This window comes from Glandiceps talaboti, chromosome 2 (assembly GCF_964340395.1).
Source record: "Glandiceps talaboti chromosome 2, keGlaTala1.1, whole genome shotgun sequence".
In the NCBI taxonomy this organism is placed as follows: Eukaryota; Metazoa; Hemichordata; class Enteropneusta; family Spengelidae; genus Glandiceps; species Glandiceps talaboti.
Window position 1 is genome coordinate 4,737,418 of NC_135550.1, and position 27,892 is coordinate 4,765,309.

The following is a 27,892-nucleotide window of genomic DNA, read 5'->3' on the forward strand; positions in this document are numbered from 1 at the left end:
AAAATATTGATGTACCCGTACTTGGCCAAAATATTGCTGTACTCGTACTTGGCCAAAATATTGATGTACCCGTACTTGGCCAAAATATTGCTGTACTACCCGTACTTGGCCAAACTATTGATGTACCCGTACTTGGCCAAAATATTGATGTACCCGTACTTGGCCAAAATATTGCTGTACTACCCGTACTTGGCCAAAATATTGCTGTACTCGTACTTGGCCAAAATATTGATGTACCCGTACTTGGCCAAAATATTGCTGTACTACCCGTACTTGGCCAAACTATTGATGTACCCGTACTTGGCCAAACTATTGATGTACCCGTACTTGGCCAAAATATTGATGTACCCGTACTTGGCCAAAATATTGCTGTACTACCCGTACTTGGCCAAACTATTGATGTACCCGTACTTGGCCAAAATATTGATGTACCCGTACTTGGCCAAAATATTGCTGTACTACCCGTACTTGGCCAAACTATTGATGTACCCGTACTTGGCCAAAATATTGATGTACCCGTACTTGGCCAAAATATTGCTGTACTACCCGTACTTGGCCAAAATATTGCTGTACTCGTACTTGGCCAAAATATTGATGTACCCGTACTTGGCCAAAATATTGCTGTACTACCCGTACTTGGCCAAACTATTGATGTACCCGTACTTGGCCAAACTATTGATGTACCCGTACTTGGCCAAAATATTGATGTACCCGTACTTGGCCAAAATATTGCTGTACTACCCGTACTTGGCCAAACTATTGATGTACCCGTACTTGGCCAAAATATTGATGTACCCGTACTTGGCCAAAATATTGATGTACCCGTACTTGGCCAAAATATTGATGTACCCGTACTTGGCCAAAATATTGCTGTACTACCCGTACTTGGCCAAAATATTGATGTACCCGTACTTGGCCAAAATATTGATGTACCCGTACTTGGCCAAAATATTGCTGTACTACCCGTACTTGGCCAAAATATTGCTGTACTACCCGTACTTGGCCAAACTATTGATGTACCCGTACTTGGCCAAAATATTGATGTACTCGTACTTGGCCAAAATATTGCTGTACCCGTACTTGGCCAAAATATTGATGTACCCGTACTTGGCCAAAATATTGCTGTCTAGTTGCTCTCGAAAAAATTCTGTCCTGGTGGTTAAAAAAATGTTGGGTCCACATCCTTCAGCCGCCACCCCCCCCCCCATCAAATGGTATACCCCAAACTCTGTACTTCCTCCTTCATTAGACGAGACCCCTATCAATTTGCTTATCGCAAGACGCTGTCTCTAGCTCAATGACACTTCATTATGTACTAAATTATCTTGAAAAAGGTAGCTTTTACACCATAATACCCGCTAACCTTCACAAGAAATTACTCAGACTTGGCTTCGACCACTACATATACGTATACCCTTTGTAATTGGGTTCTTAATTTCCTCAGGCCTCAGGTTGTTAAAGTTGTGTCACTCTGTGCCCCAGGTTGTGTTCTTTCCTCGATGTTATACGCTCTTGTCACGATTCTGAATCGTCAAGTGACGGATCTTTAATAGTTGAATTTGCATATTATGAACAATAGTAATTAGTGAACATATAGAGACCATGTTGACAAACTTTTGTTGATTGGTGTGGCCATGATAACTTTCAGATAAACGTCAGTAAGACAATTTGAAAATATATCATAGACTTTAGAAAGAATAAGGTTGAAATTCTTGATAAGGATGTTGAAATAGTTCGCACTTTTAAATTTCTCGGTACGCTCCTTTCTATTATGACTTGAAGTGGGAAAGCACTGTTAATCATATTGCGGAGAGAGCTAACGCCTTTATTTCATTCGTCGACTGAAAGGTTTTGATACTATACTACCGGGCTGTGTCCTTACGTTTTCTATTACTAGTAAGACAGCAGCTACTAATATCCGACATTGGGGATATGAGCTGTCATCTCTCGAGGCGAGTCAAAGCCCGGACTACCAGGAAGTCAACGTCTATAATCAGACACTATGATTTATATCACAGTGTTTGATATGTTTACCGTCTGGTACACTCACGTCACAGGTCTTATCAAGCAAAGTTAATTGTTTCAAAAGTAGTTTTATCTAGGTGTTGTTCTTATTGTAAACGATTCGTAATGTTGTTGCAGTGTTACATGATAGTATTATTTGTTGCAGCAAATTTGTTTTTCCACTTGGAAATGTCATTTTAACCCGAATTTCGCAGAACCACCACAAATTTCATTGAATGTACAAATACATATAACAAAGTATTGCTATTAGAAACACCTTTCATACAACAGATACTTTAACCCAGCACGAAAATTATGTAGGTGGTGTTATATCCGTATTGTGTGTGACTCTTCTTTTATACCATTAACAGCACCATTTACCACCAATAACTGCATTGTTGTACTTTAGGTGTCAGTTCTCAATACACTTTAGTACTATCATTTTACGTACAGTACTCTGACCTTGATTATTAGCTTTCACATAGACATCAAATCATACACACTCACCTTTAAGAAGATCGATCACGAGAAATGCAGATGCGGAAATGGTTCGCCAGTGGATCACAGTATATCTTTATACACCGTCGTTGATGTTTTCGAAACTTAAGACCATACATGGCTCTTTCTTTAATTTGCCATAGCAAATCACCTTCCTGATATTGACATCACGTGATTTAACACACCAAACTACTTCTGCTTATACCAGGTCATGCATTGCACGGCCAGTAATAATTGTTTTATGATCCCAGCAAGCCTTTAAGCTTACGATTCGCTTGTTTACAAAGTCACTATATACATTTCTTGTTAAGCCTATCTTTAAGGTTTTTCATCTATCTATTTATACTGTGTCATTAACTGAAAGGTTATACAATTTAGAGACACAAAATGAAGGTTTTTACACAAATATTTGTTAACTTGCAATAAATTTATGATAGCGCATGAAAGGGGAATTTTATTCGCGGTACCTGTTAGGGGCAAAATCAATAGCTCAACATGGTGTAGGATTTTTTTAAAAAAATAGTTAGGCCTGAGGATGTCCCCCCCCCCCCTCCCTCATCGTTTCAGACAGCACTACCAATTTCAACTCAGTATGTCATAGTATGTAGTGACATGAATATAAAGCTAGTATGTAGTGAGGAAAAATATTTCTTTTTAATTTGTTAACAGCAGTTTACTTTATTTTAGTGCCATGCATATATAATAGCAAAAATTCTTCCATTTCTCTGGTGTCACAACCTGATTTGATGAATAAGATTTATATAACACATGGATGTATCCACACGATACACAGAAAACACATCCACTACCTATAAGTCATAATAACTGAAAATGGCGACATTTTGTTGACCTTTGGCCTAAGAATATGATATTTTAATATCCAAAACTTTTGACAAAATATTTGTAATTGACTAATTATTCATAATATACAGTGTGTAACATGTAAATATGACTTTTCAGTAACTTTGACATGGTTTTATAGGCACGGTAAGTATTAAGCCGACCAAAGCATGTGTTTACCCATAGCAATACATGGTATTTCAGTTTTCTCGCGATATAACAAAACGCCCAAGGGTGCGCGAGTGGCACCCATCAGATATGTTAACAGGACACCTTTCTGAATCTGCAAAAAAATATCATATAACTCACATTTCAAAGTTAACCCCTAAAAACACCTCTGGCAACTGGACTAGTAGTGCACACGTTCGTGTTGAAAATGCAACCTTACCGTAGATGGCGCTCTTTCCTTAGTAACCTTTGACCCGTTTGCATGCACGGATATCCGCACATGATATCCATGATTGATATCAACATTACATCCTTTGAAAACCCGTGATGGTGCCGGTGCAGTGCCTGGTCTCGTACAGGTGATCGCTACGCATACTATAACTTAAAGACAAGATTTTGTTGCCTTTTCGTTCCTCTTTTTGGTTTAGCTCAATGTGTACAGACTGTGTAAAACAAAAATGTCCCGACAGGGTGAGTAACAATTACTAACATATTTATCTGTACCATAACATTATTAATCTCGTAGTACTAGTGTAGCATGTGTAGGTCCATGCCACTGCCAGGGATTAAAGCACTTTGGGCAAAATGTCTGAAAACTCAATACAAGAACTAGCATAGAGATGGTTTATTGATAGTCCTGCTTGCAGATGGTGCACGGGTCTACATTACTGACATGACCTTCAGAAAGGAGGGACAATTGTCAGAATCGATCGAGTCCCAAATGACTAACATATGCAAGCAGGGCCAGTTTATTGAGAGCAGCCTACAGTACATGTCTTCTATGCGTTATTCAAAATGGGGAATCTATATAAGAAATTTGCTTGATAAATATAGTGAGAACAGTATGTGGTCAAATCTTTGCAGGTTCAATTCTAGAATCAAGAAGGCACATGATAATTTAATAATATAAACTGAATGTAGCTAGCCTTTAAAATATTACAATAAGACAACCAAGAAAGTTAAACCTGTTACATTGAATTGATATGACCTGGTTCCAAATTGATTTTAAAAAATAAAGAAGTACAAAACCTTGTAGACACATCACTTTAAAGTTTGATTAGGATGTTGCTATACTTGTCTTGATGAGTACACTTCCAACATAGGATGGCTGGATTATTATGATGGAAAGTAGGTATGAAAATTTTGTTTTGGTTACAACTTTAAATCTTCAAAAAATCATATATCTATCATTGCCCTGAACATGAAGTTGTGCGGCAACGCAGTATTTTCGCTATTTTTTCTTCTTTGTCATTTAATAATTCAAATTTTCATTCCTTAAATGACAAAAGTAAATTTGTGCATATTTTGACCTTAGATGATAAACTTTCTCTTGTTGATGTAAACAATCCTCCAGCTGCTGGCTAAATGACTATTGTATTCACTTGATTTCTGTATGTTATTTTTGTATGCTTTACCATGCTTGCTATGGCATGTTGTTATGCAATAAAGATTATTAAAGGTATTAAAAATGTATGAACAGAGTGACAACCACATATTATTAATTTATTAACTTCTATCAAGCTGTATTTTGACCATCACATCCAGGGAAACACATGTTTGGACACTGGTGCATACTTGTTCAACTTCCAAGAATGCTGTGAATGCAAACAGAGAGTGCCACTTAAAATGGTGGACAGGCATGAAGAAACAGATGACGATGATGATGAAGAATCTGTAACTTATCAACGTAAGTTTGCCCTATGATGTCTTGACTTTGATATCAAGTTACAGCACATGGAGCCCAGGAACCGTGTTACAAACAAACAAACAAATATGCATGGGTAAATGAAATATCATTTTAAACCCATGAATAACTATCTATAAACATGTATATATGTACATACTGGCCAGTGTACTATTTAAATAATATACACAGATAGAAAAATATAGTATATTATTTCAAATTCAATCATATACAGACCCATGTATACATATACATGTTTATAGTTATCCATGAGTTTAAAATATTCATTTACCCAATGCATATTTGTTTGTGTATTTATTTGTTTCTTTGTTAGTAACATAGTTCTGGGCTTCCTGTGGTTACAGTTCTCAACGCTTTGTACAATAATTAGAATCTCAAACACTTTCATTTACCATAAGTTTATGCAAACAGATTGCAGTAAATTAGGAGACTGCCATCTTGAATTGTACTGAATGACACATATGCCAAGAATAAGCATGGATCAAGCAAATGACGTAAACCACCTTTTGTAACTACATATATCTACTAGTCTTGGCTACCCAGACCTTTGCAGGAGGGCTATCCTTCCAATCACCCCAGATTTTAGGTATTACCAAATCTACAAATAATCCCACAGTCCTTTGTCTCCTGGCATGCTCTGTCTGGCATATATTCTTTGAAAGATGTCCCTTTACACATACAAACACCAAACATACACACAAAGAAACACCACACAACATCCAAATGCCAAGTTGTAGCATTGTACATTGAAAGTATGATATTGATACGGTGTACCTACCAAAATGATCAGATAAGGTATACAGTATAGCACAAGTAGCAATCACTGAAACAAACTAAATTACACATACATATATATATTAAGGGAAAAAAATGCTAAATGGATCTCACCTAGGGGTTAATCTAATGGTGAAATCATTAATGGCTTTTTTATTGCTGATGATGTAGCCCTTGTATTTAATGTAATTATGTAGCCCTTAATTATTATAATTATTATATTACTGCAGATGTATGTTCTAATTGTATGCACATAGTGGCTGAGCACCATTACACTTTCAGTGTACAAGATGATTTTCAGGTAAGTGGTAGTCATACTTTGTGTTCAGTGACTCACCTTGTCAATTACCTCCATCTTGATTTCTCAATATAGTCACATCATAACACAGGCATTGATTATTTATCATGTCGGGAAACAAGGTGTATTGGGGCAACCTCAATGAAACAGACATAATGATGTTGTTCTCATGATTAGCCACTCGGCCTCTAATAGAAGACTACGTTTTTAGTTGTGGATCAGTAATGCATCATATTGGCATAGGGGGCTCACTTGGTACCAGTCAACATGTATATATTGATACATGTTAAGTGATTTTTGCTCAGGTTAGGGAACCATGGTAACAAGGGAAGGGGGCTTAGGGGTATGTAAAACTAAAAGTACCAGTATTTTTGACAGAATCTGTCATAACTTTGTTTAGGAACCCCGTTATTCACCACCCTTATACATAACAACTGTCAGAACATACTGCAAATCTAGATATTTTTGCCACTTAGACAGTTTTAGAATTTAACACTTTTATTTCATTCTCAGATATTGATTTTACTAATTACATGGCTGGTACACTGTGTTCATGTATAAGAAGATATTTTAGTCACTACTTATATTTGCATATTTATATCCTTGCAAAGTAAACAAAAAGAAGTCTTCAGCAAATATTTCCATGTTTACAGTAGTGTGTCTAGTCAGAACATATTTAGCATGTCTAATTTACTATGTTAACTCATAGACAGTAGAGGGTCTCCCCTCTACTGTCTATGGTTAACTGCAACAACATCATTGCAAGTAATAGTTCTTACAACTATTACCACTACTGACTCATGTTATGACCATCATCCGTAATCACAATCTGCCACTATTACTACCTCTAACAACAGCTCAAACATATTAAGAATAGAATAATACCCAAATGTTTGCTGACATTCCATAAGCATTGTCAAGGATGTTTAAGAATAAAGATATCTTTATGAGGTATTTTCCAGACATTAGCAGTTCATCATACAACTCATAAGCCAGCCCTCCCTTTGTCAATTGTTCACTCTATACAATCCCACAATTTGGATGTAATGATTATGCAAATCCCCATCATCAGCCTCATCCTCAGCCTCTTTTACAGCACCATCCAAGACACCGTCCAGAGGCAGTGCGATGTTTTTCACAGTGTCCAGAGGCAGTGCGATATTTCGCAGTGTCGCGGAAGACATAACAGCTCTGGTTTGTGAGAATGGCAAATCCCTTGTTAGCTCAGTGATGTCACTGACTTGTGCACCTTTTCTGTCTTTCTTTTAGGAATATCAGATGTTTTGTATGCTGTGTGGCAGAGGAGCTGATAGTGTTAGTGTGCTACCAGATGACCCCAGGAAACTACAAGCACTCTTCTAGTACATTCCTTACCACAGGCAAAGAAAAGACTGTGTTTCCACATAAGATAAGATGTGTAAACATAGACCCCTAAAATAGCAATCTTAAACTTTCTTGAAGAAAACTCATTCTCAGCTGAAATCAAGAGAGAATGAGGATTGTCACCATACACAGTTTTGAAATCAAATTCAAGCCATTTTAGAATCCTAAATGACAGCAACTAATGTGACAACAAGATTGTCAGTGTCCTTGAAAACATGATGGTGAACCTTCATTTCTTTCATAAAAGGACCAGGAACAAGTTTTTGTATGGCGAAGTGTGGGGTTATTTGAAGACCTTTGATTTCCAGGGACATTGGTCCTGGAGGTGCAGTCGACATTAAATTGCAAAGTACATCCACCTAAAAAAATTAAGATGTGCAAAAATAAGAAAGAATATAAAAAGCAACTTGACCATAAGTGTCAATCTAGAAATATATATTGATATACTTTACACACAAGTTTTTTATGCTAACAAATTTAAAGTGTTTGTCAGAATCTTTTCATGCTGAGATATAACATATATCAAGTTGAACATTATATTTTGACAACATTGGGGAATAATATATAATTGTACATCCCCAAGTAAAATTGATGAAAAATCAATAAAACTAATGGTTATAATTATTATATTTGTCATCACAGAACCAGTGACATAGACTGGTTGTCATGACAAAACAACCAGAGTATATAATCCATATTTTGTGTTCAAAGACAGTATGATGTGTGTATGGTATAGTCATGGATGAGTACAAGTTATATATCAATTTTGAGTTTGAACTGGGATATGGAGACTCTTTTGACGTTGGCAAGATGACACATCATTAGTGTGTGTGAAGCTGCTGGTTGAAGAACTTCAACCTATATAGAGCAACAGTCCGAGTGACTGTGATATAGCAGTCATATTTCAGCTGAATTATGTACAATTATGTAGTTAAAAATGTCAATACATGTATATTAACCTTGCCTGTAGTGTGTGTATCATTTATGTATGTATGTATGTATGTATGTATGTATGTATGTATGTACATTGTATGTATGCATGTAATGTGTGTATATGTATGTTTGTGTGTGTGTGTGTGTGTGTATGTATGTATGTATGTATGTATGTATGCATGCATGCATGCATGCGTTATGTATGTATGTATGTATGTATGTATGCATGCATGCATGCATGCGTTATGTATGTGTGTGTGTATGTATGTATGTACTGCTCATCAAATAATGCTATGGGTATGAAAGTTCTGACCTAACCTCTTACCATTGCATCACACTATATCTGTACAAGTACTGATGTTAGTATAACAAGCGCAATCATTTACATTGAATTTTGTAATTTAATACTATACCAACAATATCTATATGAAATGCATGGTATGGCATCTAATAGACTGATTCAGAATGATTTGTCCCTGGAGTACAGTCTACTCTCATAGCAAACATTTTAGACAGACATTTCAGTATAGGCCAAACAATGCATCTTATCTGTTATATATACATACTTTCTCATCAATTAACTTTATGTTTAGACTTATATATATCTAAGTTTTTAATTTACGAGACAGACAGACAGATAGACATATCAATCTGATTAAAATCCGATGTACGAATATGACTGGATTACTTTATTATTTATCGCTATTTCCTTCATATATTTTCGGTTTTTTTTTATTTTGTTGGTCCATATGGGAAAGTGGTGATTATGCACGTAACAGCAAAAATGACAATATATGTTTAAGGGAATAGAGGTAAACAAAGCAATATAGCTGTATCCCAACATCAGATTTTAATCAGATTGAGTCTTACCTATCATTAGTCTCAGATATGTGTTTGTACTGTGTTATATTCAAAGGTCTCAGATTGTGTATTAGATAGCATAAATACTGGGTAAGTAGAATTACAATCTGTCAAAAGGGAAACAAGCAAGCAGGAAAATAATGCAATTCAATCCTCTATCCCACAAAATTTATTGATGTGAAAGAGTAAAGTCCAGTTTATAAAATAAATCTGTCAATGTCTTCCCTACTTCTCCTACTTTTAAGTACCTTGATCAACACAAACCCTTTCAGTGCATTGTAACGAGGTCACATTCGTATGACCTCACATTAGTATGACCTCATTATAATGCACTCAAAGGGTTTGTTATTTAATTATAAGTTGCAATAAAAATACCGAGGCCATAACCTGGCCTTGCCAATCTTCAATGATCAGCAATCATATGTTTGCAATTCTAATTTCTCTATTACAACACCTAGAATGGAGTTACTCTCAAATTACATTTTACTATTGAAACGTTTGTGCAACAACGCTTGGCGCTCTTATTCAATGTGTTAAAACTTGATGGCATCTCTTGGGAACTTTTTTTTAACAGAAAAATTGATAGAGCAATTTTAGTGCCAAGTCCTTGTTTGTAACTCTCAATAAATTACAAAAGATTAATAAATGTATATACCGGTAATGTTTCTTATTATGTACATACAAAAACAAACTTTTTACACATTCTTTTAACTTTTTGTAATGTAATGAGACACAAACACAGATCTGGTCAATGCTGTTTCACATTGATTTTTCAGTTAGGAAGCCACGTAGTCTGTAAGGTACGCCGTGACGGGCCGCCCTCAAACATCGGCCAACCCATGAGAGGAGGCCGGTGAGGGCGAAACGTCACGACGTATCTTACAGTCTAGAAGCCACGATGATATTGTTTTATGAAATTAAAAATCCAAAATAGATACCAAATTCTCATCCATATATGGCCTCTTCAATTGATTTCACAGGACACTTTAATTAGTGGTATACTTGTATTTTGTCAAAGGTGAAGTGAATATTTTTATGATGGCCCAAAAATGTGGTACTTTATCAATTAGGAAATACTAGACACAAATCAAGTAGTTTCATGACTCGTTTATTTTCAGAATCTCTTTCAAAGATAAACAAAATTACATGTTGGTAGCCATGAAGCTTCAAAATATTGTTTTATGTGTCATAAATTCAATGTGCAATATTCCAGTTATCAAAGTAAAGAAAGAAATAATGTATGACTTTGCCACTAGTCCTTTTTAGAAGCCCTTTTTTCTAAAATTGGGAAATGAGAGGGCCACAACGGTTGGGTTTTTGAGAAATTGTAATTTCTAATTTCTCAAGTGTCCCTGCTAATGGCAATGAGATTCTAACCAGTTCAAAAACATCTGCAGATTTCATGTGTGATGTGACTGAGTTATCTTTAACACATTTCTCTGACTGTTTTGAGTAATACCATACAATGTAATTGGCACCTTCGAACACAAGTTTTCAACGTCTAATCTCGGTCACCCCTCATACCATGCTTCTTTCAAATAAGGCTACAAAGTGTGTAACCAGAATATAGCACATTGATTTCAGATTCTGTTTGACATTTAGAAAAAAATGCAGACATCTTGTATAAACTTCACAATCCATCGTGCATCTGCTGTTCTGAGATTATAGTTACTGTCCTTTGGACAATTCATATTGTGAACGTTTGTCGCATCACTGGCTTTTTTGATTCCCACATTTTATGACGTTGCTATTTTAATGCCTGTCAGTATGTATCCTCCGGTACTACTCATTACATTCTTGGGATGTGTCCTTGCTGGAAGTACCTACAAAGATCATAAAAATTACATTAATTACATTCTTGGGATGTGGTCCTTGCTGGAAGTACCTATTATGATCATAGATATTTCATTATTTGTTCATTTTTCCTCAAATTATGATATACCACACAATTAGCATTTGTGACAAAACAACAATTGCATAGATCTTATTCACACAATAAATCATCTTTACAATTACTTTTTGAAACCAGTAATGGTGTGAAATTAAGATTGTGACACAACGAAAACTTAATAAATGTTCTTTGGGAGAAATCTACAGTGTTTCAGACCTACATACAACATGTTGTGTGAAAGTACCATGGTTGATACATACAGACAATAAAATATTCAAATCATCAAATCAAGCACTAGATTGGGAATGAACTTTACAGCAGAAGAAAATAAGCTGTGCAGAAACAAAAGCCAGAACAGACACAATTGTTGCATGAGTCTGTCTCTTGCAGAATGGATCTATACAGTTCTTGCATGTGCCCACATGGCATAGTCCATATGTAGTGTACAGTCATGATATGATGCAGGTTTTTCTTTTGTCTCTCATTATTATGACAGGGCCGTGTTGTCTTTCATATCATTGTTTCTGTTCTGAGCTTTGTTTCTGCACATCTCACTTTCTACTACTGTATATTTTAATTTGATGTGATAAGCAATTAGTAGTGGGAGAACTCTTACCTGATATTCTCTCAACCAGGTCTCTGTAATCTTGACATTGACAGTTTCTCTGCTTTCTCGTAATTTACCAAAACATTCGTACAGTGGCTGAAAAATATTATGAATGGAGCTTGTGAATTCACAGGGAACCTTGCACACCCTTGTAACAGTCACATACCTAGGACAGGGTTGTACCAGCTCAGTGGAACCACAGAGGCCGTGCCAGCTACATGTATGTGAAAAATATCTCTTATACAACATGTACCTCAGATCTGGCCAGCACACTACATGTAACACACCTAGATTTGACAGGTGTGTAACCGATATGCCAACACCAATGTAGCATGGATGTGCACAACAGTAATGCAGCATAAGTGTTTATAACATCCATGTACGAGGCAGAGCTTTTCCCACAGTACCAGCTATGTGAGCATACATGTAGCTGTAAGTGTAACATACATGTACATGTAGGTATTTCACATAGCTGCATGCACCAGCTACGTCAGCATTGCTGGAACAGTGGTACATGTATTTCCCAGTCATGTACCAGCTCTGTGAGCAATGCCAATCAGATATGAACAAAAGGGCTGCTATAGGGTATTATTCCCTCATTACATACATGTAGCTGTTACATGGTTGTGCAGAATGGTGTGCTCGGTGTTCAGTGCAATGCAATGGTAAAGTGATGTGCAAAATAGTCATGGCACAGAGATGGTATTCACATCCATAAAACAGGCATATTTTTCACAGCCATGTACCAGAGCTGTGGAAGAATATACCCTGTAACAGGGTTGTGAGGCACACAGCATGTACATGGTTCCCTGTGTATGTAACAGTGTTGTGTGTGTGTGTTTATGTGTATGTATGTATGTATGTATGTATGTATGTATGTATGTGAGTGTGTCAGCAAGTCGGTCAGTCTGTCTGTCTGTCTGTCTGTCTGTGTCTTTATTTACTTACTTACTTACTTATTTATTTATGTACATGTATGTACGATGTATGTTCATTATCAATGCCACAGATACAGTCAGATAACCTGAAGAAACAATTTTAAAAAAAAGGTCGTAAGCAGTTCTCACCTCAATGAACTGACTGTACACAATAAAAGGCCTTGACGGTGACAGGAAATCTAGGAATTTCATCACAATAGGACATGGATCAAATCTACTGGCAATAATAAACCTGCAATGGATACAAAAAGGAATGTGATTGTGCTGTTTGTAGAAAGCAGAAATGAAAATGCAAAAGTAGATGCTATCACAGAAAGGCAAGAAAACTTTCCTCTATGTGCATGCCGATGGATCTCGATATTCCAATTCATAGCAAAACTAATACCTGCAGCCTCATCTGGTGTAAGATTGCCAATCTAAACCAAAATTGTCTGATTCAAAGATTGTAAGCATTTACCCCAATGCAGGTTATTAATAACTTCAGTACTTATAATGAATAATGTTAAATGAACTTCAGACCTCCATCTTCCAATGGCACTTTGTGTTACCATTTTACATTTTTTGGTGTGTAAATTACACAATTTTGTAACCAAGGTAGGCTTATATTTCACTGCAAGTTTGGTGTATGAGATTTATATACTGACTCATGATTGGCTGAGGCACTCATTTGCACATGTCAGTCACACTGGTTACACCATATGCATACCGGTTAGCAGTAAGAAAAGAAAAAAAATGCCAGAAAACCAGTATGGGAAAGAATAGATGGGAAACAAGACACCAAGTTTATTAATCTTTTTGCTACACTGTATAACCATGTGCTGACTAAGTGTAAACTACGTCAACGTGACATCGTAGCCCAGCAATACAACTACTAGCCAATCCAAGTAACTATAAACATGAATACAGTAGAGAAACGTCAATTTGTGGTCACGGCAAAAGAAATTAAAAAGAAAGTGACACAGAAAATTCCAGAAAACACAATAAATAATATGAGTATATGTGTAATACTAATACTATTTAACATTGCAGGTCAACAACCTTCCAAAACAAGGTCATACTACAGATATGAGTTACAAAGTAACATTTTTACTTTGTATTGTGTCGCCAGGAATTTAAATTACCGATGTCAGTCAACACAGAGGTTATGAGATTTAGACTGCAACTTTTATATTGAATGGAGAATCTGAGACTGTCGATTATTTGTCTATGGGTGGACTCTTATTGAAAGAGAAACATTTTTGCTGTGTATGCAGCGGTCAATGATTAGTCTATGGGAAAAGGTGTATGAGAAACACTACATGGATTGTGCGCTCAGGTACAATATAGATACCATCCTCAGATGTACACGTTACATGTACAATTAAAGTAATTATTTCAGTTTGTACACCGGCGTGGGCGTTACTTGTCAAGCGACAGTGATTAATCGGGCGATCAGCCAATCAGGTGTCCGCAAACTTCCCGCTTCAAAATCCAGGGAGCTGAGAATATGAGAAATACCATCCGGGTAATGAAAAGTCCATACCCGGAGTATATTAGACAGACATGGTAATGAAAGTCAACATCCGGAGTATATTAGACAGACAATTGACTCCAACAGGAAGATGTTTGTATCGAAGTATCGAGTTTGTTATCAACCAGAAAGAGCTGTCAAAATGAATGATTGGTGATGGCGAAAGCCCAACCAAATAAACGTCAATAGCTTGGTTAGTGTGTGTGAACCTTTCAGTAGCTAAGCATGTCTTGTCGAAGCGACGTTTCGCTCAGTTTACATTTAAGAACATGGAGAGTACAGAGAGTATCCAACTTCATTGATGTATGTCTTCTAACTCCAATGTAAAAATATCCTCTGAGAAAATGCACAGTACAGCAGACACTGTATTTGAGAACTTGTAGTGTGAAGTGAGAGTGTCTAATTTTGTTAGGGGGTGTATGTGTATTAGCTAGAGTGTATACATAGCCCGGAAGATATGCAGACATGCACGATGGCGCAGACACTGTTATTATTATTATTATTGTTGTTGCGGTTGTATGATAGCAGTGTATGAGTTATCTCCGGAGTATATTGGAATTCGAACTCAATACACAACAAAGGAAATTAGCCGGTGTACAAAACAGATACAATCCGGCCAATATGCGCCTCGCTACCGCTCGACGCATATTGGTCGGATTGTATCTGTTACTTAAATTGATAATTACTAATTTTGAAGAAAGTGATGAAGATTAAATAACTTTCTGCATATTGGTTTAACTTTATTATTTGGTTAAAAAATAATAATAAATAATAAAGCTAATGCATGTAACACAAAGTATACATGGCAATTGTTTGTATACGTACTCACACGTCAAATGCATGTAACACAAAGTATACATGGCAATGGTTTGTATATGTACTCACACATCAAATGCATGTAACACAAAGTATACATGACAATTGTTTGTATATGTACTCACACATCAAATGTATGTAACACAAAGTATACATGACAATGGTTTGTATATGTACTCACACATCAAATGCATGTAACACAAAGTATACATGGCAATGGTTTGTATATGTACTCACACATCAAATGCATGTAACACAAAGTATACATGGCAATTGTTTGTATATGTACTCACACATCAAATGTATGTAACACAAAGTATACATGACAATGGTTTGTATATGTACTCACACATCAAATGCATGTAACACAAAGTATACATGGCAATTGTTTGTATATGTACTCACACATCAAATGCATGTAACACAAAGTATACATGGCAATTGTTTGTATATGTACTCACACATCAAATGCATGTAACACAAAGTATACATGGCAATTGTTTGTATATGTACTCACACATCAAATGCATGTAACACAAAGTATACATGACAATGGTTTGTATATGTACTCACACATCAAATGCATGTAACACAAAGTATACATGGCAATTGTTTGTATATGTACTCACACATCAAATGCATGTAACACAAAGTATACATGGCAATTGTTTGTATATGTACTCACACGTCAAATGCATGTAACACAAAGTATACATGGCAATGGTTTGTATATGTACTCACACATCAAATGCATGTAACACAAAGTATACATGGCAATGGTTTGTATATGTACTCACACATCAAATGCATGTAACACAAAGTATACATGGCAATTGTTTGTATATGTACTCACACATCAAATGTATGTAACACAAAGTATACATTGCAATTGTTTGTATATGTACTCACACATCAAATGCATGTAACACAAAGTATACATGGCAATTGTTTGTATATGTACTCACACATCAAATGTATGTAACACAAAGTATACATTGCAATTGTTTGTATATGTACTCACACATCAAATGCATGTAACACAAAGTATACATCATGGCAATTGTTTGTATATGTACTCACACATCAAATGCATGTAACACAAAAGTATACATGGCAATGGTTTGTATATGTACTCACACATCAAATGCATGTAACACAAAAGTATACATGGCAATTGTTTGTATATGTACTCACACGTCAAAGTTCCCCTGTTCTATTATACTTCTTGCAGCATCTAAGTCTTTTCGTCTCTTTTCTCGTCTAGCCATTCTTTCTGGATTCTATGATGGTATAAAATATTGAATCAATTCATCAAATCGCATAAAAGCAAACTACATACATATAATGGCAAAATAGGATATCTTACTGGTACTTCACAGAGATCAGTGCAAAAATATCCAATGTATATTTACAAACAACCAACCAACCAACCTTTCTATATAATGCATTGACAATGAACAAATTATTCTTTTACGTGATCAGTTGAGACAGATTACTGTTTCATGAGATGGCACAATTATATTACACATATTACATTGTATCTGTTAATTAGTGGTTAATATGATCTGTAGACGTCACCTGTCACCATATTAAAACTACTATTAGTAACTGTAGTATCATTTTTCAATCAGATTCCCACAATACATTGACTGAAACTTGTTGAAGTACCAATAGTTAAACATTGGCTGATATAATCTATAAATAAGCTTACACAATGGATTGAAATCACTTTTTCAAGTAAATGTGAAATCTATGTTTGAAAGTGGACATGTCAGTGGACATTAATCTCACACATTTGGTTAGTAATTCGCTGTAACCAATTACTGGAGATGATTTCAAAAATTAAAAAACCTTTATTTATTTCCCTTGCTAGCCAACTTGAACACATTTGAAAAAATGTCATTCTACATGTACGTAAGGAAAATGTGCACCAACGTCGTTTGTTCTATGGGGCTGAAAACTATCTGATTTTCTGATTTTTTACAAAAGATCGTGCTGAGGTATAATTGTATTATTCCCCAATATCTCTCTTCATTCATCAAGAAAATAATCATGACATAATGATTTTGTCACTCGTCATCTTACAACTAGTACATGAAGTGACAAGGGCTCTGTAATAGGTCACTTGTATTTCCCTTAACTGCAGCCAGCCATGGACAAGGAAAAATACTGGGGAATGATATTGAAATGTACATGTACAAAATGTACAATTTTTATCAAATTAGTATGAAACAGACCATGCTATTATCAAATACACACACACACACACACACACACACACACACACACACACACACACACACACACACACACACATAATATAACAATATAATATATATATATATATATATATATATATATATATATATATATATATATATATATATATATATATATATATATATATATATATATATATATATATATATATATAGTAATATACAAATATTAGCAACATACAATAGCCCATTTCTTTCTTTTCAACTGTCCATCATCATTTTCTTCTGTTGATAGATCAATGTCCATGTCATTTGTTGCTAGGCTAGTTTCCTTGGCATCAGTTGCTATAGTAACACTGGCTGTTTCTGGTAAACAATCTGTGTCCTCTGATCGTTGTGAAACAGGTACATCAGTGTCCACTCCTTCTGATATGGAAGCTTTCTTCTCTTCTTGCTTTCCAGTGTCTTCTGTGTTCATTTCAAGATTTGTGTCTGTCCTCTGTTTCTTAAAAGGTCTATCGTCATCATCACAAATCGTTTGACATGATTCCTCACTTTGTAAATCTTTGGATGACGGTGTAACAGTTTGTCCTCTATCACCTTTAACATTTAAGCTATTTGCCTGATTAAGGGGAAAACTGTGCAATACTTTCATGTCTTCTTCAGTGAAGTTGTAACCATCTAGTGCATTTCTGGTTGGTGAATCACCATGGTACAGATGTACAAGAGTTCCAAACCCTAGCATATAAAAAAAAAATTAGGGTAAAAAATTTGCTAATCTTATATCAAGTCAATACAGTTACCGCCAATCAAACTATTCATTTTTCAGCATTTATTGTATGTACCGCTATGTATGGATATGGTACATCTATGTATGTATGTATGTACATGTATGTATGTATGTATGTATGTATGTATGTACATGTACATTTTGTAGGTAAGTAGGTAGGCATGCATGTGTTTCGATGGCCACTGTGCATTTATGTTGTTTGTTTGTTTGTCTTTCTATCTGTCCATATAAGATTTTATATTTGAGTAGGTAGAATACATGACACCTTTCAGAAAGTCCTGATAGGATTTGTAAAAGCATGATTGTATAAACTTACCTCCCATGCGATCCATAATGGCACCCAATAGTAGACCTGTACAGCTTTCCACAACCAATACTTTCATATTAGCATGAACATTTCCAAGGGTCAGAATCTGACCCATTGTATCATATCGTAGCGTCCTAAGCAATCAAAAGACAACTCACGGTTATTCCATGTGATATTTAAAACAACAAATAATTAAAGTACATGGGGGAAATGATAGAAACACTGTAACAATAATGTGTGATTTACTGATTTCATCTTCTACTGCATAAACACTTTTTAACGCTATGATTTCTACCCTGATGAAATGTTCATTTTTATTCTCTTTCCAAAGGCGTTTTTCCATTTTTTTAATTGAATACTTACTTTTTGAATTATTTGTATGGAAAGGGTAGAAAATTGCATGCTTTATATCAGCTAAGCCTGAAAATAAGAATGTTATTTGTCAGCAATGGTTGCACTGTTTGCATTTGTACACTTCATTGTTCAACCATGAACCATTTCTATTGACTCCCATGAGGCAATGTGGTCCACAGAAAAGATGTCCTATATAAAAGGTACAAGATCAATGATGTTTCTCTGAAAACGCAAGTAATTGTAGGCGATGAAAAATTACTAAATGGCCCTCTAGAACTCATAGTTAATGAAACTGTCTCTATTTCCTGGAGTGGTGTTCCCCTTTATAAACAGATAATGATTAAACTAGTGGTTCTTGTAAAAAAAAAATGTGCATGTCACAGCCATAGTACAAGTTTATCCAGGACAGAAGATTGATACTATCTAATATCTATGGCTTTGTTGATAAGATAAGAGTAATCTAAGACTGTGGGGCCTTAAAGAACAAATGGCTGTATATTTGGGTAGGCTGTGGAGGTGATACAACTTACACATTCTGTACCTTGTTTTGTACTCTTGATATTTCAGTGTAATGTGAAATTACAACACTAATTAGTTTTAAAGAACAAATTGCATATTAAATAATATTTAATTAGCAATTTCTTAAATAGTAAATCAAGCTTTTGTTTAGACTTCAGTGTATACATGTACATTGAAGGAAAATATAACACTTAAGATGAAGTATGGGTCTCACGGTATAATTTGGGAACCTGGATTATATTAAACTGATGAAACATTACAAAATATAAAATTGGCTTACTAGTCCAGTCAAAATAAAGTTTGACTCGGACATAATTACAACAGAAATTATTTTTAGTGCATCTTAATCATAATTTTGTGCTAAACATATCAAAAGTCTAGAAAAATCTAAGTGGTGGAACATAGTGAAAATTGAGAGTTTTTATAATTAGCATAATTAGCGGGAATACCATATTTATAAAATGTTGTTTTCCCAAACAAATCTAGCAAGTAACATGTCTATGGATTATGTATAAGGGTGAAAGAGAATACTAGCTAGGACCAGCATTTGATGATTCGACATCTCCTATGTCATTTACATAGCTTAATTTCAGCTGGTGGTTTTAATTAGTATATGAATAACATGTAGTGTATACGTATTCACTATGTCAAAATCACTAAGGTATATTACATGTTTACCAGTATAGGATTGAAATGGAAAACTACCTTTATAACAAACTCATATTAAGAGATTACATGTGTTTAGTTATCAGCATAATTAATATGTACATGTATATTATATAAAATTATATTCAACATATTCAAATTTGATAACATTTTAATACAAATATATGCAGGTTATATTTCATTTGATTTGCAGTACAGTGGGAAATAAATGTTGCATGGTTGTCATCATCAAAGCCCTTTCATGTAAAATTTATCACAGAGTCTTCATTAACTAGTAATTAGCATAATTAGCATATACAAGGTTTATCAATCTCCCATGCAAGTAATGTCTTTGGCAAATTACACAGGCTACAATTTAATATTATCAAAGACTTTTTGGTAACTCAAATGTCTGTTTTGTTATTATGCCACAGAAAAAATAAATCTTAGCAGTTGCATCTTGCCTGAAATATGATGAAAGAGATGTAGTCAAGTACTCCAATACTTAATGACAGACATATTACTCACAGTGGTATTCAAAAAAATGTAGACTTATTGTAATCTGAATTATTATTGTTCACCTTACTTTGGAGTGGTTTGATGATTGAAAAGTTCACTCATATTCGAGCGTCAATAACCATTTATGAACAGAAAATATGTAGGCTTCATACTAATACGTTGTTTTACATGTTAATTACACTAATTAACACTTGTTTAACATGCATGTTTATCTAACAAGGGAGATATTTCATGACGAAAGAAAGGTATTCAAGTACTCTAATATCTAATAATACTACTAATATCATACTTCTCACATGGGCATTCACAAAAATGTATACTTATTGTATGTTACATGTAATCTGTAACCTTAACTAAAGTGATTAAATTACACACATTAAGTCTGTTTAAATTCATTCGGAATGTTTGTACTATCATACAGTGACTCAAAAGTAATTCATGACCTTCAGACCTACCCATAGACATGTTACTTGCATTGGTTTTTGAACAAATGATATTTCAGGAATATTATTTTTTTCGCTAATTACTAAGAAACATAATTTCTCACCATGTTCCACCACTTAGATTTTTCTAGACTTTTGATATGTTATTCAGCATAAAATTCTGAGCAAGATGCACTAAAAATTATTTCTATTGCAATTAAGTCCTGGTTCGGCCTAAATTTCCGCTAGACTGACTGGATTATAGATAGATATACATGTACATTGTACTTACACAGTTCTTGGTGATGTCTTTGCATGGTACATTTCACACAGTAGTCTAGTTGTTGGTTTCAAAATTGTAAATAACGGTAAATGCCTGAAAAACAAAATGAGAGAAAATAGAAGAGTGGTCTTCAAAGTATACTCCTACAAATGGACATGTTCTCCATGGAGTCATTTTGTTTGTTATAATCCCTATGTTTACAAACAAAGAGGCAAAATCATTTGGTGCTTTACTTTATCATGTACATATGTCAAAAAATAGAACTCAGTAATCTTCTTGAGGACTCTTTCTTTTACTTTTTAGACTGTTTTCAGTTTTAGGTCATCTTGCTGTGTACATTTTTGGACTATCTTGATACTTTGGTTTCTTGATAGAAGTACCTTGACTTGAAGCTATGTTTTAATTTTAGATACACGTTACTTCTGCAGTTTCATGACAGAGATTGATTTTGACATTTGACATTGCATGTTATGGTCATTATGAAAGGTCAAAACACAAAATTCATCTGTGATCCTTTCAATGTTGTATTTTTAATGAGAACAACTTTTAAAAAGAATTTCAGTGCATCACAATTAGTTTAAACAGGGTAACTCACTTCTCCTTTTTCTTCTTGATGTATTTTTCTTGTGTGTACACATTTTTCTCTTTGAATGTTGCACTGTTTTCTACAATTTGTTCAATCAGCTCCTGCAAATAATAAAACAGAGGTTATAGAATCATGATCTCAAAATAAAACATAAAGTAAGACTTTCCCAAATGTTAAGGCTGTCCCATTTTACTGCCGTTTAACCAAATAAGAACATGCAATGTAGTTGGGCAAATAGTCTTGGCTCCTTGAAAATATTAATAAAAGTGCACAGAAATGTACGTGTACTTTTATATCTAATTGTTGAATACAAATTTCTGCTAGTGATAGACAACATATCTTGAAGTCTTGTGTGCCTCTTACAACCATAGTCTGGGTTCAACTTCACCAAGAGTCGGCTGAATTTGATTAAAATTTCCCAGATCTGTATGTAAAATGGATGATGCTCAGTTTGACCCTGCTGAACAACACAGATTTTCCCTGGTTACTTCAGTTTCCTCCTGTTTTAATACTAGTACACTTAGCACTAGACAAGTGGCAACAGTATCTGAATTTCCCATTTGATTTGAACAAAATAAATTACACATCATTATTACATTCTTATTGCAGAGTTAATTTAGCAATTAACATTGTATGCACCAGAGAAATAAAAGACTCCAAGTTTTGTTATTGTTTTGTTTTTTTGAACAAACACAAACCCATTATTTGATCTAATCAAGGAAAAAGGAGGGGGGGGGGGCATCATGGCCACCAAATATTATGTTATATGGGAAAATTCTAATACAGTGATGATTTCCTTGTGCACAATTCAAAGATGGTGATTGACCAAATTTCTGTGATGATTTCAAAAGGACAAGGAGCACAGTTTCATACACAAAGTTCTGGGTGATTAGAGTGTACATTGGGTTTTTGAACAAATTAGTCCTAAGTTTATCAACTTTTTCTTAAAATTTTCAAGTACAAGATTAAGTATTAATATTTGTTTTTATTTCTCATATTTATATATTTTATGATCCAAATGACAACAGTTTAAAAAATGTGAAAATTGAATTTGAAGTCAGCGGTAAATGAGAACACATTTTGAACCTTCAAGCTTTAAAAAAACAAGTTACTGCACAAAAAATCATGGAATTGTTTTGTTTTAGATATGTAAAGACAATATAAAACTTACCTCTCCTTTCATACCATCTTTCTTCAAAGCCAATATTTCATCTTGGGATAACTTCTGTGCAGTGTTGTCATCAACAATATTTCTGTTGTCACCAACTTCACTAGATTCTGATATCAGAAAACATAAATCACCAGATTTGTAAGTATTGCATGAACTCAGTGCATTGTACTACTTAAACATCGACATGTACTACAGAAAATCATGAATAAAGTCCAATGTGATGTAAATAAGGCTTCGGTAGAAGATTTTTATATCTAATCTCCTAGTATTCCGAATGAGTGCTATGTCATGTTCATTGTTTACACTGATCATGATGATGGTCGATGTTCGGCAATGTAGCAAGGAAACCATATTTTCAAACAACAACATCGTAACTGTACAGGTTGATGATGTTTACAAATAATTCAAAGTAGTTCCGACCATAGTACTATACTGTATGGATTTCATATTACTATACTTTGACGTCACACCCTGGGAATATGAGGGTCTATGTATATAATAATGTATGGATTTCATATTACTATACTTTGACGTCAAACCCTGGGAATATGAGGGTCTATGTATATAATAATGTATGGATTTCATATTACTATACTTTGACGTCAAACCCTGGGAATATGAGGGTCTATGTATATAATAATGTATGGATTTCATATTACTATACTTTGACGTCACACCCTGGGAATATGAGGGTCTATGTATATAATAATGTATGGATTTCATATTACTATACTTTGACGTCAAACCCTGGGAATATGAGGGTCTATGTATATAATAATGTATGGATTTCATATTACTACGTACTTTGACGTCAAACCCTGGGAATATGAGGGTCTATGTATATAATAACAAAGTAAATACCTTAGAGGTTCTACTTTACCTCCTAAATTCAACTTGATACTAGTCTGTCCCAATGGTTCTGGATCGAGTGGCTATGACTTATGTGTGCTATTATCAGTATAAACTCACTGATTAGCCCAGTAACCATTATTAGAATAGCCATGTTTGTACACATTTACAGAATGTTAGCCTATATGTAAATTATGTTGATATTACTGTAAGTTCTGCAACTCCCATGTTCATGTGCACATTTACATATTGACTTCATTTGAATAGTGTCATAGTCATAGTCTGAGGTAGCGTTATCACCCCCACCCCCACCCCCACCATTGTGACCAATCACTTTGACTTTGAGCAGAAATTGTTTAAGTTCTTGCACTGACACTATCAGTAGCAGATATTTGACGAGAGCAAGCATAGCAACTAGATCCAGTGCCATAGTTACACATACAAATGTTTGAAAGTCAGAAATAAGCCTGACTGGACTTTTTCTTTATGATAATTATAATACAAACATAGTTGCATAGTTGAGCATGCTTTTCAATCAACTGGACCCTTTCAATATTTATGTTATTGTCTGAATATGCTGTTTTGTGTTTTAGCTTCATCTAAAATTACATGTACACATTGTTAAAATGTTAGTGGGCAAAGTCTGCTGGAATAGCATCTCACCTGCATTGTCTCCTTCACCACTTTTCAGATCTTCTTCAACTTTTTTTATTGTTCTCTTTGTAATCTCCCACGTTGTACCATAACATTCACCAATGACAGGGTCAAGTATGAAATACTTCCTTTCCAAATTTACTTTCCTGTAAGCAAGTTGTCATTAAGCACAAAATTATACATGACGTCACTCCAGTTACATATTATGTTTGAATGTAAATGTACATATGTTCGTACGTCTAAAGATGTGTGCATGTTGTGTGTGCACATGCATAAAGTGGGTCTCAGAGAATCAGATAGTCCCATATTCAGCCCCAAATTCACATTGATACCCAACTCTAATCAAACAATTCTTGCCTTTTCAAATGTCTTGATGTGCATAACAAAGTTGTTCAAGTTTTGTATTTATGCATATGTTCTGACCATAACTAGAAAAACTGCTTTATTTCATTGACTTCTTTGGAAATACTAAATGTATACCATCGGTATGTGTCAACTACATAAAAACTAGTCCTGCTTACAGACGGTGCACGAGTCTATATACTATAGTCCTGCTTGCATACGGAGTAATCCGGGACTCGATTCTGATAATTGTCCCTCGGTGTTTAGAGTCAAGTCGTTCACCGCCTGTAAGCAGGGCTATGATCAGGTGTACTTATTTTCCCGAACTGAGGCTGAATGTGAGAATGGTCTTCAATCTGATTTTGAGACCAACTTATACATGCACATATAAACGGCTAGCATGACTAGTCCTGTTGACAACGTTTTAAGAAGGGAGAAGGACATTGTCAGAATCGAGTCTCATCTTACTCCGTCTGCAAGCATTTAGGGGATAAAAACACGTGTGTTCGAGAAAAATTCGAACGGCGTTCATATGCCATGGAATGCACAACGTGGTCACTGCGTTGGACAGTAACTTGTAAGACTTACCGTTTCGACTGCACTTGAGCCAAAACAAGGTTTTTACCCTTCCTTAGAATAACGTAATCGCTTTCTTTTATAATGAACTTGTCCGACATTCTGTCGTCGAGACGAGCAGTTAAAATACGAAGTGTACCTATTTCCGGAAATGGTGTTTTGACCCGTGTATGTTTGTTCGTTGTTCTAAACTCCGGCTGTATAAACGTCACTAAACAAATGAACAATCGCCTATAGTCACTTGAAGAAGTTACTTTGTTTTTACTCAACAACCGGTCAGTGCAACGTATAACTCTGGTATAACTCTACATCTATTCAGAAATGCAAGATTTAATATTTTACGCACCTGAGTCTGAAAGGAGTCACAGCTGCGTGAGTAGAAAAAATTCAGTTTTATCAAATATAAGAATTTTCATAATTATACAAAGCATTTTAGATTTAAATGTAAATACCACACATGTAGCACTCAGCATAATGGGGTTGTTTATTTCTCTTCTTTTCTTTTTCTTTTTTTTTATGCAGGCATAAATGGTAACTTCAAATGCATGCAACGCCAAATCTTGTACATCAAAAGGATGAAAATAGCCATGTTCACCATATAGGGCCCCTTCCAAGTTTGTTGGATTTGGCTCAATCACACACCGTCCCTTTATGCAACAACGATGACCTTTCGGCAACCGCGTCTGCCCATTCTTTTATAACGTTGACGTCAGAACTTGAAAGACTAGCGACACCGTCAATTTTAAGCTTGGTACCAGAATTACAACCAAATGCGTCCAGATATTATGTCCACCAGGATGAAACCGAGACTGAATCGAGTTCCTGGCAAGAGCTGAGCTACTCTTTCCTAGATACCATTGAACCGTATACAAATCAAATATCGGGTACTTTCTATGAAACTTGCAAATACGCGAGTGATATAAACACCCCAGCCGGACTGAAGCTTCGAAGCAACCACCCAATATCAATAGCGGCGTGCCTTTTCAGCGTTGTCAACCAGAAGTATCAAAGAGGATTGCGCGTAGTATCCGAGTCGTCGAACGAAAGAACTAGTACTGATTCGATCAGAACAATGCCCATGCCGCAGCCTGTGCAGAATAAGTCGGACAAAGAACAAAATTACAAGTTCGAAAGTCGAAAGACTGTTAGAGACGTTAAAAGCCATGGCATTAGGAGGCAAAGTACTATTCACAATAATTGGGTAAAGATTGTACTTGAAAGTGGCCTAAAAGATAAGATTTTCGAAGAACTACATTTGCTGCATGTTGAAGAGGCCAACAATACATCAAGATCTTCACCTTCACCCACCTATAGTGAAGGCAAAATGAAGTGTGTTGTAGAAGGAAGTACGCCTCGCCATCGGCATGTCGATAAGAATTTAAGAGCAAAGAAGAGGAATTTCAATCCAAAGTTGCAAGAAAAGAAACGAAAGGAAAAGAAACTTCCAAAAGATGACCAGGTGATGTACTTCCGATATTCAGAAGACGGACAAAAATACTCTTGCTTGTTTCGAAAAATCACTAAGTCAGACGAAACGTTAAAAGTAAGATTTCACCAGATGTTCGTTACAGAATGTCACGCTCATGACAATTCATCGGATAAGGACGACAGCGCAAGTACAATTAAACACCTAGACATTACAGCTGATGAAGACAAAGATGTCCACACTAGTACTGACGGACAACAATTAAACAGCTCTGGTCTCATTTTCGAAGATAACTATTTCAAACCTGTTGACGACCGAGGCCTCAGAAGTGCAAGATGCGTAAATGGAATCAATGATTACTTGACAGGAGAAGGCGCTTTAAGCCACGATGGATTTCTTGGAGACGATGCAAGTGAAGTCGACCCTGGCACTGCGAATCGTTTCAATACCGATACCCCAACGAGTACTCCTATTTGCGGCCATGCAGGAAAATGTGAAAATACCAAGCAAAAAATAGATGCCACCGTTAGACGGCGACCGTTACGTCTACATAATAACAAAGTTGGTGACGTACATGGCGGTAAAGTGAAAGTTAAAAAGGGTCCAGTTGAAACATTGAAAATAAAACTACACAACAACTTACTGATTAAGAAGTTAGCAAACCTACGTCACAGCAAGAAAACACATAGAAGTCAACGCAGACTTGACATTGAAGATAAAATTGATCAAAAATATAATGATTCGATGAAGTATATCAGGATGTGTTCAAGAGGACGTAGGGACGGTATACGCGTTATGCTATTTGTGCAGTCTTCGGATATCTTCGACATGTGTCAACTGAAAGTGGATTTTCTCATTCGTCTCATGAAATGGTTCTTCTCTCCAACAGAAAGAATTGAGATCTGCTCCATTCCAAGTATGCTGGACGAGTTGGAACCAATTATTGAGCATTACAAGGCGAGGCCGAAATTTTTCTTAAACTTCGACACTATGTTGATGTGTCG

The 27,892-nt window shown here is 35.3% G+C and overlaps 2 protein-coding genes across 3 annotated transcripts; one reads left to right on the forward strand and one right to left on the reverse strand.

The window, feature by feature from the left end:
• Positions 1 to 3,804: 3,804 nt before the first annotated feature.
• On the forward strand, positions 3,805 to 8,623 carry LOC144453434 (protein Churchill-like). Of its 2 annotated transcripts, none has more exons than XM_078144726.1 (4): positions 3,805 to 3,981; positions 5,032 to 5,197; positions 6,220 to 6,290; positions 7,557 to 8,623. In XM_078144726.1, exons 1-4 carry the CDS (start codon positions 3,943 to 3,945, stop codon positions 7,647 to 7,649), a joined length of 369 nt encoding a protein of 122 aa, XP_078000852.1. In that variant the 5' UTR covers positions 3,805 to 3,942; the 3' UTR covers positions 7,650 to 8,623. The 2 variants fall into 2 exon arrangements, with proteins under 2 accessions (XP_078000852.1, XP_078000853.1); XM_078144727.1 differs by having other exon boundaries at positions 5,056 to 5,197.
• Positions 8,624 to 10,485: 1,862 nt separating this feature from the next.
• Positions 10,486 to 25,602, reverse strand: LOC144453327 (tRNA (adenine(58)-N(1))-methyltransferase non-catalytic subunit TRM6-like). The gene is made up of 11 exons (XM_078144589.1): positions 25,475 to 25,602; positions 24,554 to 24,690; positions 23,042 to 23,148; positions 21,880 to 21,971; positions 21,294 to 21,377; positions 18,552 to 18,676; positions 17,687 to 18,183; positions 16,421 to 16,506; positions 13,030 to 13,132; positions 11,972 to 12,058; positions 10,486 to 11,287 (listed from the first exon to the last, which is right to left on the reverse strand). The coding sequence occupies exons 1-11, from the start codon at positions 25,561 to 25,563 to the stop codon at positions 11,201 to 11,203; spliced, it is 1,494 nt and encodes a 497-aa protein (XP_078000715.1). The 5' UTR covers positions 25,564 to 25,602; the 3' UTR covers positions 10,486 to 11,200.
• Between the last annotated feature and the right edge of the window lie 2,290 nt (positions 25,603 to 27,892).

What these genes read in the sequence shown, in the direction of transcription:
- LOC144453434 (XM_078144726.1), top strand. Translation starts at nt 3,943, where the DNA reads ATGTGTACAGACTGTGTAAAACAAAAATGTCCCGACAGG. An exon ending in AGAATCTGTAACTTATCAAC is followed by an intron (nt 5,198 to 6,219) that starts GTAAGTTTGCCC and finishes ATATTACTGCAG; the next exon opens with ATGTATGTTCTAATTGTATG. An exon ending in GTGTACAAGATGATTTTCAG is followed by an intron (nt 6,291 to 7,556) that starts GTAAGTGGTAGT and finishes TCTTTCTTTTAG; the next exon opens with GAATATCAGATGTTTTGTAT.
- LOC144453327 (XM_078144589.1), bottom strand. Translation starts at nt 25,563, where the DNA reads ATGTCGGACAAGTTCATTATAAAAGAAAGCGATTACGTTATTCTAAGG. An exon ending in TGGTGAAGGAGACAATGCAG is followed by an intron (nt 23,149 to 24,553) that starts GTGAGATGCTAT and finishes TTCTGATATCAG; the next exon opens with AATCTAGTGAAGTTGGTGAC. An exon ending in AAGATGGTATGAAAGGAGAG is followed by an intron (nt 21,972 to 23,041) that starts GTAAGTTTTATA and finishes TATTATTTGCAG; the next exon opens with GAGCTGATTGAACAAATTGT.